This window comes from Xyrauchen texanus, chromosome 41, assembly GCF_025860055.1.
Source record: "Xyrauchen texanus isolate HMW12.3.18 chromosome 41, RBS_HiC_50CHRs, whole genome shotgun sequence".
NCBI classification, from domain to species: domain Eukaryota; kingdom Metazoa; phylum Chordata; class Actinopteri; order Cypriniformes; family Catostomidae; genus Xyrauchen; species Xyrauchen texanus.
Window position 1 is genome coordinate 19,332,440 of NC_068316.1, and position 19,241 is coordinate 19,351,680.

At 37.1% G+C, this 19,241-nt stretch overlaps 1 protein-coding gene across 1 annotated transcript in view; it reads right to left on the reverse strand.

The window, feature by feature from the left end:
* LOC127633967 (nuclear receptor coactivator 2-like) overlaps window positions 1-19,241 on the reverse strand; it is a 128,009-nt gene that overhangs the window by 13,320 nt on the left and 95,448 nt on the right. The window contains 6 exon segments of the mRNA XM_052113336.1: window positions 18-314; window positions 2,364-2,523; window positions 2,750-2,873; window positions 3,204-3,443; window positions 8,034-8,234; window positions 9,015-9,213. Coding sequence (XP_051969296.1) covers window positions 18-314; window positions 2,364-2,523; window positions 2,750-2,873; window positions 3,204-3,443; window positions 8,034-8,234; window positions 9,015-9,213 — 1,221 coding nt within the window.

Genomic DNA, 19,241 nt, shown 5'->3' on the forward strand with positions numbered 1-19,241 from the left:
TTTTAATTTTATTGTACCTGCTGTGCTTGTAGCCTGTGCTGAAGCTGCAGTCTGAGTGTATTGGGTTGGTTGGGTACGACACCGGTGGGCCTGAGTCCTGGTCTGGCCTGCATGCGGAGCATGGGATGCCCCAGCCTCTGCCCAATCTGTCCTGTCATGCCATGGAAGTTAGGGTCTTGCATGGGTGAGTATCCACCCTGCTGCATGTGAGCCTGAGAGGCGGCATACTGCTGTTGGCTGTACATGGGGGGCTTCTGATCCATCATCATGCCGGGGTCCTGACCAGGGTACTGATCCTGCTCCACCGGCTGGGCCTAAACATAAGTGAGGTTACACCCTTAAACATGAAATATCAATTATATATGCATTATTTATATTTGTATTCTCATGCGTGCGCCACATTAAAAGAAGCAGTCTCTAAAGATAAACAGATTTGTAATGGCGTAGTACTGCAGATAAAATGGTAAAATGTATCTGTTGTATAAAGCATGGTGAATCCTCTAATAGGATGGACCTCAAAAAGAAATGTCTGGGTTATTTTTCTCCCCAAAACAATAATACAAATATAATAATAAATTACATTTGGCAAAAATAAAGCAAAATATATATACAGTTGAAGTCAGAAGTTTACATACACTTATGTTTAAAGTCATTGCCACTCCACAGATTTCATATTAGCAAACTATAGTTTTGCATGACACAAATATTTTTCCAAATATTGTTTACAGACAGACTGTTCCACATTTAATTTACTATATCACATTTCCAGTGGGTCAGAATTTACATACACTAAGTTAACTGTGCCTTTAAGACGTTTGGAAAATTCCAGAAAATGATTCCAAGCATACCTCCAAAGTTGTGTCAAAATGGCTTAAGGACAACAAAGTCAAGGTATTGGAGTGGCCATCACAAAGCCCTAACCTCAATCCAACAGAACATTTGTGGACAGCACTGAAAATTGTGTGTGAGCAAGGAGGCATACAAACCTGACTCAGACTGAAATAATTCTCTCTACTATTATTCTCAATATTGTTTCACATTCTTAAATTAAAGTAGTGATCCTAACTGACCTAAGATAGGGAATGTTTTCTATGGTTAAATGTCAGGAATTGTGAAAAACTGAGTTTAAAAGTATTTGGCTAAGGTGTCTGTAAACCTCTGACTTCAACAATATATATATATATATAAACACATACACACACACATATATATATATATATATATCAGCCACAACATTAAAACTGCCTTCCTAAAATCGTGTAGGTCCCCCATGTGCTGCCAAACCAGCATCAACCCGCATCACAAAATAGCATTCTGAGATGATATTCTTCTCTCCACAATTGTACAGAGTTGTTATCTGAGTTACCATAGACTCAGTTCAAACCAGTCTGGCCATTCTCTGTTGACCTCTCTCATCAACAAGGCATTTTTGTCCACAGAACTGTCCCTCAGAGGATGCTTTTGGTTTTTGGCACTATTCTGACTAAATTCTAGAAACTGTTGTGTGTGAAAATCCCAGAAGATTTGGCATCAACAATCATACCATGGTCCAAATCACTGAGATTTGTTCCCCATTCTGATGGTTGATGTGAACATTAACTGAAGCTACTGACCCATATCTGCATGATGTTATGCAGTGCACTGCTGCCACATGATTGGTTGATTAGATAATCGCATGGATGATTGTTGGTGTCAGATGGGCTGATTTGAGTATTTCTGTAATTGTTGATCTTCTGGGATTTTCACGCACAACAGTTTCTAGAATTTACTCAGAATGGTGCCAAAAACAAAAAACATCCAGTGAGGGGTAGTTCTGCGGACAGAAACACCTTGATGAGAGAGGTCAACAGAGAATGGCCAGACTGGTCTGAACTGAAAAAGTCTATGGTAACTCAGATAACCACTCTGTACAATTGTGGAGAGAAGAATATATTCTTAGAATGATATTCTGAGGTGCAGGTTGGTGCTGTTTTGGTGGCACGTGGGTATATATATATATATCCACATTAAAATAACGCGATTTAAATTTATGATGAAATGTTATCTAGAGTATACTTCGACAATTATTTTCAAGACAATCATGTGTTAAAGTGTCATGAAAATAATGCCACAAGCGAAAAACTAAATTTTAAATGGTATTAAAATAGGCTTCTTTGTCTTTAAGTATATATAACATGCATGCAATTATTGACACTAAACGTGATATTCAGCCAATAAAGCTTTCCATCACTCTCTGTAGCAGACACCTGTTTACTTCTCATACTTAACTTAAACTATTAAACAGAGAACAACTAAAATGACCACTTGGATATATAACTCCTTTAAGAAATGATAAGAACACATGAAATGAAAAAACACTCTACCTGTACAAGTGCAGGGATGCCCAGTGCACGGTCAATCTCCTCCAAGCCGTCGAAATCTTTTAGTACAGTGTAGAGCTGGCTGAGGAGAGCCCCCTCATCGGCCGGACCCTCAGTGGCTGCAGGACACAGAACATCCTCCTGAGGACTGCTGTACATGGAACTGACAGATGAGAAACATGATTGATGGGGTATCTAATAATGTGGACACATTTGTTAATTATATCGTAGTGTGTGTGTGTGTGTGTGTGTGTGTGTGTGTGTGTGAGGTTATTCACTGCTGTTTTGTTCCAGAGGACAAAATCAACACATGCACACAGCACATGCCTAGTTTGTGTACAAATAAAAAGGAGGGTCTAACAATAGTGACAATTATAAATGCTCTTTACCTGCTCTGGTTCCCAAATGGCACCGGCTCTATAGGCAGTACACTGTCTGGCCATGGAGCTGTCTGATTGGGTGGTGCCTGTTGCTGGGGAAACTGGTGGCCAGCCATGCCCATGTTTGACTGGGCTGAGGAGGGAACAGCACAACAAAACACAATTAAAACAGTAGAAAACAGCAGTCGGACAATCTTTGTTAAGGTTCGTTCTTAAAGAAGTCTGATCAATGAGTGCACTATTCTCAGTCTCAGATGGAACGCATCAAATCTAGCTTTTTTTGGAAAGTTTTGCATGCACTAGAAGTCTGTTTCTCAGTACCAAATAAAGCTTTGGTGCCCCGAATATAAAAGCAAATTGAAAGGAAAATTCCTACTAAAAGGTCTTTCCTACTCCACACTTCCTCTTAGGCTCAGAATCTATCCCAATATATTCTTTGTTTTCATAGTAAGTCTCAGTTTACCATTTGGCATCATCTGGGACTGAAGCATCTGTCTAGGTCCAGGTTGGCTGTTGGGTCTCATGGGTATGCCTGTGCCAGAGTTGGGCACCAAGCGAGCATGTAGCGCCCCCTGCTGGAGAGAGTGCTGGCCAGTGGGAGCAGCTGTGGCGGGCGAGGCTGCACCACTAATGGGCACAGGACCCTGCGCACTCCAACTGTCCTGCTGCATACCTACACGAGGACCATTATTCTCCATGACTCCTGCAGGATCAAGAGGAATAGAAAAAGATGCTGAATTGTACGGTGACACTAATTAAAGAAAAACAGCATTAGCACCGCATTTAACTTCCATAATGTGACGCGTTTCAGCTGGAACTAATGTAGGCTGAGTTTGATTTCATCCATCAGGATTTGATTGGAGGGTGAAACGTGTAAAAGAATGTTCTTGGTTAATATTATTTTCACTGCCTCTGTGGACCTGCTCAACAGAGAAGTTGTTCCAAAAGCAGAAAAAGTCATAAACTTTCTTTCTTAAGAATAACATGTACTGAATAATCAAAACATGAATAGGGTTAATTTTGATATCAAGATTATTCTGGGTTTAAATTCTGTAAATAATTTCTTGTCCCTCAATCAGCATTTGTAGCATAATGTTGATTACAACAATACATAATCTCGGTTACAGTAAATCGTTTACTAACACTAAATCATGTAAACACATATAATGTCTTATGGCTATACTTTTGAAACAGTGTGCATTTTAACATTTACAAACTGGCCCCATTCACTTCCATTGTAAGTGCCTGCAATGTTTGCTTTTTTTTTCTCATTAAAGGAGGGACGAGCTGAAATGATTATTTGTGGAAATCAACATTATGCTCCAAATGCTTTTAATTTATCTTAACTAAATAATAATAATAACTGAAATATTCCATTAAAGCTATGTAAAGCATCTGTGGCATGCTGTCAAAATAGAAAATAATTCTGTAAATAATTTCTTGTCCCTCAATTTATAAAACAAACAAAAAAGTGCACAGAAATGCACTTACATAGAAGTCTAAGGGTGAAACGGTGGTTGCTCTATAGACTTCCATTGTAAGTCCATTTCTTTATATACATTTTCTGTTTGTTTATTCGAACCTGAGGTACCATTGTTAGTGCATAACAGTCAACACTTTTTTGTTTGCATTTGCAATTTAGCATTAAAATGGGGCTTCACAGAACACTGTTTAATTAAACCTAATGGACAGAATACTTGACATACAGATACTGGCAGAATAATGATTTAATAATATTGATTATTAAAATTCATATAACAATAATGATTGAAAACTGTGCTACTTAAAAGGCAGACGGCATGTGCAAGAACAGAGCCCCTGCAATTCTTTCCTAAGGTTATGAGTCATTCATACATAGTAGTTCACAGCTTACTCACATCTGCATGCAAGTGCAACTCATTTTACACAAACACAAACAAGTACATGGAAAATGCACACCAAGGGGCTTGCTTTAGATATGACTCAACACTTTGTCCATGCTGGTTTACACATTTACCTTCCTTTTGGCTAACCTGAAACTCAGGTTTTCACACGGTTTGGAACTTTCCTCCCATAGTAAAAGTTAAGTGTGGGGTACGCACTGGATTTAGTGAAATGACTGCAAACAAGTACTGCACTCATCTCATCTGTTTTTAATATCAGATGGCAAGAACGCAGGTCCCAAATGGGCACTAAATTAGGTGATAGTGTGTGTGGATATCCTCTCATAGGAGGGATAGCAAAAGCATGACATAAATTTTTCTCCTTAGGTGAATGAATCGCTTTGATAGTTATGGGCCAAGTAAATATAGCTAACTTGCTCTGCCATGACACTGTAATAAGATATCAAAGGCCTAAAGAGATAGTTCACAGCATGCAGATATCACCTGCTTCAATGCAACCAGTGGAGTCAGATTCCCAAAATCAGATTCCCAAACAAATGACTCTTATGAGTTGGTTCTTTTGAATCTATACCTCGACGAGTGTAGCCCGATTCCTGAACAAATGACCGTTAGGAATCAGTTTTTTTTACTCTACAACGTGAAACAAACAGCACGGCCTTTGTACTCCAATTCCCGAACAAATGACTCTTATGAGTCAGCTCTTTTGAATGTATAGCTCGACCAGTGTAGACTGATTCCTGAACGAATGACTCTTATGAGTCAGTTCTTTTGAATCTACAGTATGAAACACAGAGTACAACCAGTGTACTCCATTTTACGAATGCATTAATTTTATGATGTGGTTCTTTAGAATCTACATGCAATGCACACAGTGTGACCAGTGTAGCCTGATTCCTGAATAAATTACTCTTATGAGTCAGGTTTTTTTTTACTCTACAATGTGAAATTCAGCATGACCAGTGTACTCCAATTCCCAAACGAATGACTCTCATGAAGTGGATCTTTAGAATCAATGCGAAACACACAGCACAACCAGTGTACTCCAATTAATTTATAATTTTTTTTTAAAATTCAGTGTTTTAAATTTAAAATCTGAAACAAACAGCATGACCAGTGGAGTCCGATTCCCGAACAAATTACTCTAATGAGCCAGTTCTTTTGAATCTACAGCGTGAAACACAGCGCGACCACTGTACTCTAATTCCCAATCAAATGACTATTGAGTCAGTTCTTTTGAATCTATAGCTCGACCAGTGTAGGGTGATTCCTGAACGAATGACTCTTATGAGTCAGTTCTTTTGAATCTATAGCTATACCAGTGTAGGGTGATTCCTGAACGAATGACTCTTATGAGTCAGTTCTTTTGAATCTATCGCTCAACCAGTGTAGGCTGATTCCTGAACGAATGACTCTTATGAGCAGTGTTGGGAGTAAAGCTGGCTCTACACTAGCAGACTCAAAACAACTCGATTTGGCCAAGGGTGTCACACATTCAGACTGTTTTGCTGAGATCTCACTCTCTTCAGTCAGAGGTATGACAAACTTGCCGATTAAAAACGGTGGAGGGGTGACACACATAACAACTCACCGCAACTATCTCTCTGATCCCTGTCACATGGAGCTCGCCAAAATAACAACATGCGTAAAATTGCAATTGCAATAGAGTGGGATGTTTTCAGACCTGTAGCTTGCTTGATTGTGTCGAAACAGGGGCTAAAACAGTTACAATGTTGCATTTTCTTCATGGTTCGGGTGGCTTTCACAAGGTTATATTTTAAAATGCTCCAAAACTGTAAAATGCCTGTCAAGGTTATTTTTATGTCATTAGTTGCTTTTGTATTATTTCTGCAGAATGACAGAATCACTATGGATTATAATCAGCATTTGTGATGAAATGCAGCTGAGTGTGATAAAAAAATAAATTCCAATCAGCTTGTCAGTTCTTCTCAGTGACACAACAATTTTTAAAACAAAACGTGTTTTTTCAGTGCTTTAAGCCATTATCTCTGCAGGGAGTCCCGACGGTCAAGTGATTAACACCTCCTGCTGAGAGGTGCTAATGGGTGCTCTGTCTCCCTCTGTCTGGCTGGTGATTATGCTAATAAAGATAACACCTGAAAATCATTGGAAAAATCAGCTAGCGTAGAGAAAGCTTAACACGTTAATGTATTCTAATTACATTTTGTGATAACGCAGTAATGTAATGCATTACATTATACATTTATGTAATCTGATTACAGTTACTGACATGAATTCCATTATGTTATTTGGATTACACATTTATCGCCAAATCAATAACATTATGCAGAAGGCATTTAAAATGAATTATGTTCCTTAGAAGTACTTCTATTTGCTTTGCTGTGCCAGATAACGAGCAAGCACCCTAACGAACCATCGTAGAGAACACACATCAAAATGGAAATACAAACATCATTTTGATTTCATTTAACCTAAAAACCAAAATCTTACTGTTAAATGTACGAGTTCACATTTGTATTTTTTGCATGTTTGATGGTTTTAGAAAGTAACATATAAGTGATGTAATTAGTAATCTGATTACATTCCCATTAAATAATCTGTAAATTATTCTGATTGCAATGTTAGGGAAGTAATCTGCAATGGATTACTTTGAGTAGTTTACTCAACACTGCTTATGAGTTGTTCTTTTGAACCTACAGCACGAAGCACACCACGTAACCAGTGTACTCTATTCCTGAACAAATTACTTTGAGATGGTTCTTTTCTTTTCTTACAAATTACATGTTTTTTTTAATCCGTGTATTTATTTAATAATAGTTACAGTAAGACCAATTATTGGACTGTATTTATGCCTAAATAATGTCTTTGAAAAGTAATTTAAAAGTCTGTGTCAAACGTCCTTTTGCAAGAATTGTATATTAGCATTTATCTCTGATTTGATATATTTTTTGAGTCCTAAGGAAGATAAATGCATAAAATATTTTTTTAATCTTATTTCATCCTAATGTGAGATTCTTCAATGGAACTTTTAAGGAAATGGAATCTTTAAGAGATGTCAGAATCTGAATCAGGATTGTTAAAAGTCCTTACGAATCCTCTCTCTAAAACAGAGTGGTGGTGGTGTAGTGGACTAAAGCACATCACTGGTAATCAGAAGGTCGCTGGTTCGATCCCCACAGCCACCACCATTGTGTCCTTGAGCAAGACACTTAATCCAAGTTGCTATGGGGGGATTGTCCCTGTAATAAGTGCACTGTAAGTCGCTTTGGATAAAAGCGTCAGCCAAATGCACGTTTCAAGTCTTGTTTGTGGTGTGAAAATTCCTTAAGTCTGAGTCTTTCCTTGAGAGTTATTTTTTATTGCACATGCAAATATATTGCTTCTACATAAATGGATTTGAAACATTATATTGTTTCCCCAGATAAACTCACCTGCATTGACCATGTTGGGTTGATTTGGCATGATATTGTGGTTTCCCATGATGCCTTGCTGCTGCATGAGTGTGTAGGGGCTGTTGTTCCTCATCAGAGTGTACTGACCCTGAGCACCTTTACCTGGCATGTTCATATCCAAAGACACACTTCTCACCGGAGGAGCTCTTCCTGGCTGACCTGGCCGCGGACCACCAAAATCTATACAAACATACAGTGTGTGTATGTAAATGTCAGGTAAATAACAAAATTCACAGTAAAGAGATGCTAAATGTCAGAGAACACAATGACCATTTTCAATACAAAAAGCCATATTCTCCAGAATGCTAGTTTTTGGACTGACAACAATAATAATAATAATAATAATAATAATTGGGGTTGAAATGTTTTTGTGAATGATTCTGTAAAATGTATGTTTAATTATGGACTTATTTCATGAAACACAAGCACAACAAATTTCCCATTGAAATGAATGCAACATTTTACACACAAATGGATGTAAACACAAAGGGACATTCACAGTTGCGTTCAGATGAGCTCTGGTTGGATTATGACGTAAGAGCTGGTTAAAGGTCACACAATTTGTTCTTAAGGTAGTTGATTATATAAAACATCACACAAACACAAGACAAAGCCCAAACTGAATATGTGTAACACTGGGCCTAATCTTCTTGCATTAAAGTTTAAGAGGGTGTGTGTGTGTGTAAATGTGAGTGCAATTACAGAACTATTTGTTTACAAGCTGGTGCTACATCTGATGTGAGAGGGGTCTCCCCGTTTGAACTATGTTACATGTCCTTTGGGTCATTAGTTGATGCACTATGTCTATGACGACTAGTAGTGGCTCACACTTTAATCACGCTTCTACATGCGACAGCATAGTTGCGTGACATACATGGAGTGCTCTGCATTCACAAATCACGTTATGAGCGCAATACATGAGTTATGGACATCAGAGATGTGTCTGTGTGTGTTACTCACTCTGTTGGCACGCAGCTTGTAGTGCTCTCTGTTGCTGGGGGCCCATGCCAGTGGCTCCACCCTCTCCGGTCATCTGCAGGATGTCATTGATGATTGACTGCTTGTCGACGGCAGCAGGCAGAGAAACGGGCCGAGGCTCTGAGAACAGACCCGACTGACTGTTCTGTAGATCATCCAGGATATCGTCAAGCTCACTCGACTACAACACAGAGCAATTTCATTAGCTTATAAATATTAATTAAGAAATTGAATTTACTTAAATATTGAAATGCATGTCATCAATCTAACAAGATATATGCAATCAAAAAAGATATATGAAAATAATGTGCTTGTGAATTTTAGATTTCCTTCTACTGCAAGATCTATTTACACTCACAATGAGCTTGCTTTCGTTGTCTAACACAATACATTACAAAATTTTTGACATCAAAATGAAAACAGCCATCTGCACAACACTTGTGCAAAACGGAGAAAAAAAAGTGTTTATATGTGACACAAAATCACAGTAATGGGTAAAAACTTCCTGTGTTGATCATGTTATGCGAAAACTGTTGCATGTGATATTATTAAAGTGGCCATAATTATGAATCATCAATTAGCGTCATCTTCATTTATTAGGACACCTGAAGTAATTTGTCTAATCATACTTTTTGACAGGGCCAATCATAGAGAATTTCTTTTTATTTATTAATAAATAAAATCCATATGTGATGCTTGACAAGAGCAATCATATTGCATTTTTAAATGGTGGAATTTAAAGGGATAGTTCATCCAAAAATGAAAATTCTCTCATCATTAACTCACCCTCATGCCATTCCAGATGTGTATGACATTCTTTATTCTGCTGAACACATACAAACATTTTATGAAGAATATTTCAGCACTATAGGTTTACACAATGCAAATGAATGGTGTCCAGAACTTTTAAGCTCCAAAAAACTTATAAATACAGAATAAAAGTAATCCATTCGACTCCAGTGGTTAAATCCATATCTTCAGAAGCGATATGACACATGTGGGTGAGAAACAGAACCATTTTTTTGTCCTTTTTTAATTTAAATTCTCCTCTCTGCCTGTACGTGACAATATGCACAAAGAATGCAAATCGCCAAAAAAACTAAAGAAGATGAATGTGAAAGTGGAGATTGATTGGAGAAAAAAAAGGACTTAAACATTGATGTGTTTCTCACCCACACCTATCATATCTCTTCTGAAGATTCAACCACCGGTGTCTTTATTGATTACTTCTATGCTGCCTTTATATGTTTTTTGGACCTTCAAAGTTCTGGCCACCGTTCACTTTCATTGTACTGACCTAAAGAGCAGAGATATATTTGTGTTCTGCAGAAGAAAGAAAGTCATGCACATCTGGGATGGCATGAGGGTGAGAAAATGATGAGAGAATTTTCATTTTTGGGTGAACTATCCCTTTAATCATCATCGAAACTCGATAAATTTATCAACCACTCAAAATGTACACATACTCTTGGATTAGCACAAGTTAAAAAAATCTATATATAAAATAATAAATGTACACAAAATCCTTTTTTCTTGTATATGAGAATCGAATACATCTTATCATAAACAAATACATTTCCATTTTCCTCTATAGGCACAAGGGTTTAGTTTCTTAAAGTCTTGTGGATTTAGACCTCAGCAGGAAAATGCTGTAGAGTCTGAAACACGCCCCTCTTTCTCTCTCTATCACATGTACACACGCACGCACGCACACATACACACATACACACAGTGCTGGAATCTAGGACATATTTCACATGGAGTTAAAGGAGGCTAGCTGAACACTACTTCATTTGCCATGGTTCAGTTCCTTACCATCTTTAAAACATACTCTAAATACATCTTCGATTTTATTTCACTTTATTTAACTCACCAACAGGATTACTTGGAATTTGTCTCTCAGTGATCAACCAGAACAACCCTTCAGTAAAGACACTTTCTTATTGCAATATGCAGACTCAAATATTTGTATAAGCAACTTTTGTTTATCTTGAGGTGATGCTGTGTTTCAGAAAAGATAAAAAATGCATACTGTTTTATTAAAAGATTTAAAATAAAAGCTAAATCAACTATGTGGTACACAAGCACTCTACAGTTTACCATTTAAACATATCTGGAATTTACTATAGAGATCTTAGCTTTGAAACTTTTTATAAACATCTTTGAGCAACCACAAGGGGGCAGCACACATGACGTCTCTATTACAACAAAGCAGACACAAGAGAAGCGCAACAACCAGATTGAAAAAATCCTTTAGAATATTCTAGACGATAGCATCTTTACAGATAGGGAGAGATCTCAATTAAGCAAGCATATGTACAAAATCAGACCATGATGGTCAATTCAAATTTCACAATTTCAAAATATTTGAAAATCATTTTTCTTTGTTAACAAATTAACCATAACAGTATGGCTCTTTAAAGAGACAGTTCACGCATACAATTCTGTCATCATTTACTCAACCTCATGTCATTCCAAACACACATATAGCTTTATTTCTTCCACTGAACATTAGAGAAAATGTTGGTCAGAATGCCTGTCACCATTCACTTTCATTTGATGAAGAAGAGATGCAAGTGAAAGGCGACTGAGAATAACATACTGCCTATTATCTCCTTTTCCACAGAAGAAAGTCATACAGGTTTGGAATGACATGGGGGTGAGCAAATGATGAAACTATTATCATTTTTGAGTGAACTATTCCTTTAAGGGTCAAACTTTGAACGCTGTATTTAATTCTGTAGTGTGTCGTGATGCTGCATCTCTGCAGTCTAATGAAGCCGTCGGTCTCTCTCGCCATTGATTTGCGTGTCAGTGTAATGTGGAGGAAAAGGGCTGCACAAACAGGATGCGAGTGGAGAGGAGGTTCTGCTTAATGAGGTCACTCTCCTTGTGTAGTACTTGGAAGCTCTTTCCCACTCTCTTTCACTCACTCTCTCTCTCTCTCTCTCTCTCTCTCTCTCTCTCTACACACACACACACACACACACACACACACACACACACACACACACCACCTGTCCCTGGCTGCCCTCTAGTTCGAGAAAACCTGCTGCTGATTATTCACTGTCCTCTATTCTTCTCTCTCGCATGCTCTGTTTCAGCCATCTCCTTCAGTTCCTCTTTTCAATTATCACTCTCTTCCTCTCTTGCCTCTCTCCTGTAGATTGTCAGTGCATACTTGCTCAGTCCAGACAGGAAGGTAGCCGTGCATTAGCAGGGATTCTGTATATTGCACTGAGCTGCACCTCCACGGATCACTTGCTCACCACTCAGCGGGAGAGCTGACGTCAGCATGATGTCGAGCCAATGGTGAAAAATGTCCCTGTGTGGAGATCTATGAGACCTGTGTTTCTCATCAGATACAGGAGAACTTATAGTAACACAATCTAACATTCATATTCCAAGATAAATTACACTTCTGGATGGTTCATTTTGATGCATATTTGAGAGTCTGTCGGGGTGAAGTAGTTAGGTACATTATATATTGTTAAATGCTATCAAAACAAATGTATTAATGTATCAAATAAAGTAAATGTATTATCATTATAAATAAATTACACTTGCCTGTGACTGCTGTCACAGGCAAGTGTAATTTAAGTGCTTAAAACGCAGAGACAACTATAAGTAAGATAGGTTAATTTTTTTGAAAACTTTAAACACTGTGTTTTTGTTGCATCCATTCGAACAACATAACCAATGCGTGAGTTGAGTCTTTTTGTTTGATCAATGTTTATTTTTGCAATTCTGTTCAGAGGTGTCGCAGAAATTACATACTTCAGTAAAAAAAAAGTAGTGGCACTTTGTTTTTTTAACATTCTGACTTGGCATGGTAACATTGGCTCAACAATTGGCCTGAGTTTGGACAGGACTATCTGTGTCATTATTTTTGCAAAACCATTTTATGATGTTCAGAAATGATGTGAATGTGATACTTGCTGATGAAAAGCAAGCACATGTAGAAACTGCTAAAAATAAAGCATTAAAGCTGAATTAAATGACTTTTTCATGTTAAAATACTTTCTCCTCTCCCAGATAATATGCAAAGACAGCTATAAGTATGCCATCCATAGGTTCGTTTTCTTCAAAACTTTAAACATTGTGTCTCCGGGGCGGTATACAAATTACTGTTTGTTTTAAATGGCAAGTCCAGCCAGACACAACAACACTTACTCAACCAATAGCGTGAGTTGTGGGTGAGACTATTTGTTTGTTTGATCAGCTGCAGACAGAGGGCATATTCAGAAAGCTATTTGAAAACTACGTTTAATTTGTGTTACTCCGTTTGGTGGCACTAGTAGTGCAGAAATGACACATTTCTTAAGGCTGATACATATTCTACCCAAGTATGTGAATGCAGGTGCTTCTAGCTTTGCAAGCTTGATTGCATGTGTTGTTGCATTCCAAAATGTGTCAGACAGCAACTAATAACTCAATGCAAGTAGGCATTGTAATCTCAATGCTGCAACAAGGGGTGCTATAGAGGACATTTGCATAAACTGCCCACTTCGGTGAGTTGCTGTCATGGCGGAGCATCAGTTTGAAGAGAATATTGCTAAGCTTGCCAGTTAAAGCCAATATATTTATATAAACTTATCTAAATATCATATCCAGCTTAATGGCACAGACTTTTGAATGATACTTTTCAATACCCGTTGAGTACTGAGGTTTGTTTCCGGAACAGTAACACAAGAACGCCTGTTAAGCATGTTCAACCAAACAGCATGTTGGCAACGCATTGGCCAAGCGCTCAGATTTGCATACTTGCTAAAGGGCAAGAAATCGGCAATTTTAAATGTAGTCACTTTATTATGATAATACATAATTACATACATTTAAATGTTAGATATGATACATTTTATGTGTAAATTGTTGCCAGAAAATTCAAACACACTATGCCTGCATTAGCGCCATGGCTCAGCATATGAAAGCATGTACACTAACCGCTAAGCCACATCTCTAACATAATGCTAAATTTTAGTCGTTCGTCCAAGTGGAGGAAATTAGATATCTTAAAGCTAGTTTGATGGGACAGGGGGCTGTTAGTCATGCAGGCATGAATAGGACTTCTGGGGTAAGAGGGGTTAAAGGGTTAATTGGTACACAGAGGAACTACTAATGAAGCGACAGTGTCAGGGTTGGGACAGCTGTCTGCACTGTGTGTGTGTGTGTGTGTGTGTGTGTGCAACTGAGGAATGGTGTAAGGCTGCTGATTAGAGCTCTCTTAAGGAAGGGTAGGAAGGGCACAGGAGTGACATCCTATCCTGAGTCATACTTCCTGTTGGAGAGACACACATGTACCTCTGCAAGCACATACTGAAACTGCTAGTCACAGTATGCAAACAGATGCACAAACAGACGCACATACAAAACACACCTATGGCAGCAGACTCAAGAAAAACCAGTGTGTCCAGAAACAGAAACACCAAAACTTTTTGCTGTAATTAACTGAGTGTGAAACTCTGTTCCAAAACCTAGTTAGCTGCCTTGCTGTCATTAAACAAAATTAGTGACTGATTTGAAATGCCCTACACAGACAGCATCTCTGCATAGCCAAACAAATTACCGATAGTACTCCTCGCGTAAAGTGCACTAGAGAAATGTGGCTCACAATGGGGTTGATGTTAGCATGTTGATAAGCTAACAACACAACATTCAATGTTCACACGCCTATTTTAGTGGCAAGACACCTGATGGTAAGCCATCCCCAGTTGGGTGGTGAAATACTCGAGGGGAACCCCCACCATGAATTGAAGCTCTAAAACTGCTCACGTTTCCCATATGTGAATATATGTGTATGAATAGTTGGCAATATTAAGGGCTAAAACGGTCACATTTTTAATTAGATATGACTATATTTTTATCTATTCTTATTCTATTTAAATAAATATGTTGGTTACACTTTATTTTAAAGTGTTCTTGTTACAGTGTAATTGCACAAGTTTACACTGATTATTACTAATTAACAACATTTACTTACTATAGGTTTAGTGTTAGGGGGTAAGGGTTTGTTGTTTATTGTTAGTTGCTTGTAATTATGCATAAATTACTGTTATTCAGTGGTGTAAAGCAGCCTTTCTCAAAGTGGGTGCCGCGGCACACTGGGGTGCCCCCTGACTGTGTCAGGGGTGCCGCCAAAAAATTACGTAGGCTAAAAAAATAAATAAAAAAAAAATAAAAATAAATCTGACATTTCATATATAAATACATTTGAATTTACATAAATACATTCTTCTTCTTTTTAAACATATGAACGTATTAATAAAATTGTAAATTCATTTTAGATAAATATATATATATATATATATATATATATATATATATATATATATATAAAATTAACCACAAAAATCCGTCTCACAAGACCGAAGCAAGACACACACACAACTTGACGCAAGTGGCGCAACCCATAGCAACGCGTTATAGCAACAACAACTCAGACTGACAGAAACGTAAAAATAAACGTGAATTTAGGCCACTTTTAGTATCTCTGGTGCATTTTTTAACATGCATCTTTTTCTTATCGTATTGTATATATATTTTTTTCATGTCTGCCCCTTTTTATTTTATTTTAACTGCATCCTGCACTTCATTTTAGTTCTCCTGGTCTGGATTTGTTGTTGGGTTCTTGTATTGGGCGGTCCACCTCTTACGGTTTTATGGCATTTGTGTCTCTGATTAATTATTTTGTGAATTACTTTGCAAACTTGTGTTTTTAAAGGTGCTATAAAGTTGTTATTATTATTGTTATTGTTATTTACAGTTCGTATTATGCTCTGTTCATTACTGTTCTGTCTAAATAAACAGGACATTTGCATTTACATTTGGGTTATGCAGTGTTTTTAAATTATATTTTACACTGGGGTGCCTTGAGATTTTATGCACTATTGAAAGGTGCCCTGACTGAAAAAAGTTTGAGAAAGGCTGGTGTAAAGTAACGAATTACAAATACTCACAACACTGTAATTAAGTAGTTTTCCCAGGAATTGTACTTTAAGTAGTTTAAAAATGGTCTACTTTTACTGAGTTCATTTTACGTGCTGTAACTGTACTTATACTGCGCTATTTTCCCACGCTATGTTCGCTACTTCTCTGTCCTGATTTTATTTTTATCAATCAACGTGATTGGCTACAGAGAGTCTTGTGACTCCCGTCAAATCAAATCACACACTTGAACAGCAGTTCTAGATTTGGCACCAACTGTGGAGGATGCCTCAAGCACTGTTCAACACCTGAAAGGGCTTTTCGTAATGAAAAAGGCCAATTGCATGATTGTGTCATGTGAGTTTAACTTGCTCAAGCCAGATATCAGCATTAATCCTGTCTCTAATTTGAAGAAATTTTTAAATCAGGGTAAACTTGTTTATGTTGCAAATGTTTATCTGAAAAATAAAAAAAGAGATGATAAACTTTTGAGTAATTTTCTACACTTAGTCTATATTCTACATCTAGAACAGGGGTGTTTATTACATCGATCGCAATAGCAAGAGCACCACTGGTTGTTTGATCTAGACAAAATATAAAAGATTTACTTTTTATTTCCTGATGTCTCTAGCTGCTTGCTGTTTGACTGACAGGCAGCTAATGTTTGTGCACTTATGCCTAAATGATCAAATCAAATGTATAATTCTGCCAATGCATGTCTTGATGAGACATTAATGTAAACGAAGTCGGTTTGGTTGAAAGTGAACGTAAACAAAAAGCGTATTTGCATCAAAATGTTGGACTTGAAGTGTACATGTACCCCAATTAAGCACTGTCTAGTAGGCTATGTCACATAAAGGCTATAAATCAAACAACAAGGAAACGAGAAAACCACTCACTACTTTTGGCTGAATAACTTGAGTAGCTTTAAAAGTATTAATGTAATAGAATAAAACAGTGATACTTTGAAATAATACTGTTAGTTTTTTTTAATTTGCATAATAATAAAACCCTTGATGTAGAGAGTGTTAATTTGTATAATAAATTTCCAGGAAAGTAGAGATGATAAAATAATTTATAATTTTGCTCAGCCTTTATCATGTTTCTTCTAATGCCTGATAGAAAAGTATCAACCTTTGTAGAGCAATACTTTAGCAGAACATTCCACCCGTCACAAACTTCAGAAAATTGTGCATCATGCATTAGAATGAGAACACAGCTATTTATGGGCTTAAAAGATACAAGAACTAAATCAATGTTGAACATTGTATCTCAAAAAGAGTACATGTGGTCCCCCATGTGCTACTTAAAGAAATAGTTCACTCAAAAATGAAAACTGTCTTATCATTTAATCACCCACATGCCATCCCAGATGTGTATGACTTTTTTTTAGATGAATATTTCAGCTCTGTAGGTCCCTACAATACAAGTGAATGGATGCCAACATGTTGATGCTCCACAAAGCACATAAATGCAGTATAAAAGTAATCCATATGACTCAAGTGGTTAAATCCATATCTTCAGATGTGATATGATAGGTGTGGGTGAGAAACAAATCAATATTTAAGTCAATTGTTTCTAGAAATTCTACACCCTGTCCATTAGATAGCAATATGCATGAAGAATGAAGAAGAATGTGAAAGTTAAAGTGGACATTGACTGAGCAGGGAGGTGAATTTATAGTAAAAATGTACTTAAATATTGATAAATACTGTTTCTCATCAAACCTATCATATATCTTCTGAAGACATGGATTTAACCACTGGAGTCACATGGATTATGCTACTTTATGCTGACTTCTGTGATTTTTGGAGCTTCAAAATGTTGGCACACATTCACTTGCATCGTATCTGAGATATTCTTCTAAAAATCTTAATTTGTGTTCTGCTGAAGAAAGAAAGTCATACACATCTGAGATGGCATGAGGGTGAGTAAATAATGAGAGAATTTTCATTTTTGTGTGAATTATTCCTTTGAAGCCTTATGTGGCCCCTGTCCCAAACAACTGCTCTACCCCCTCTATTGTGCGGGACATAACGCACCAAGTGACCCTGCTTTTTTAGTGGGTTTTCATAATGTTTATATATTTTGTTTTGCATTCCTTGTATTGTTTTGAACGTGTTTTATGCGCAAGAGTAACAGGAAAATTTAGACCCTACACAAAAACTGATTTTACTCTAATTGTTTCATACATTATGATATTTAAAATAACTTTTTCTTCTTTTAATTTCTGTAATCATGTCACCCTTTTATTTATTTAAATCAGATTCATGTAGTGTTTACAGTATTATATATAAGTGATGTATTTTAAAAGTTTTCAGTCACAAACACCTATAAAATACCTACATTTTTTTTATTCTTTCTGGCAAACAGCCATAAAGGGAATGTAAATTATGATATGTGTGTTACATTTTTAAATTGCAGCATAGAGATCAATACTCAATACTCATGAGTATGTTTAAATGAGCTACTCTTTTACGCTTACTTGAATAGATTTTAGGACAGGTACTTTTACTCTACTCCTACTACATCTTTTAAGATGTTTACTTGAGTATTATTTTTCAGTACTCTTTCCACCCCTGCTGTTATTACTATAGTTAATACATGCAATATGTAACAAGGACACATTAAAAGAAAGAGTTACCAATATGTTTATAATTGATTTTTCCCTCGTCTCTGTTTGCAATCTTGGAAGATTATTTTCACTGAGCTTGTTGCAAAAGTCAGGGATTTTCACTTTGAAGGATCCATGCAGAGCTGCATTAGATTTGGGGCAAAACAAAGTATCTAAGGGGTATCTACCTTTTGGAACAGCCATTTGGCAACTCACTAGGTTTTGAAATAAAGCTAGAGAGAGAGAGATGCAAACTAGGAAAAACAGGATGTGAGAGAGATTGAATGATCAATAGTGAGAGAGAGAGAGAGAGAGAGAGAGAAACACTAGTCAATAGTGCGACTGAAGCCACAGCTGCCTGGGTGACAAAGATTTGTGAAACTGGGTCATTTTTACCGCCTGACAAAAACTGCATTATTGAAAGGCATGCTGTCCAGAGTTAATGATGGCTTTTATTTGGAAGCCAACAGTGTAACATAAAAATAACCCTTTACATCCACACGCTCAGAGCAGCAGTTTTTCTCACTCTATCATGACCTTTAATACATATCCTGGTTTCACTTCAGCCTCAGCTGGGCTCATATCACACCAGCCTGCCAGAGGTCACTGTTGGTGCTCTCTCTAGTGCCGTAATTACAATAGACAGCTACTTTCTAAGGCAGCATCCTAAC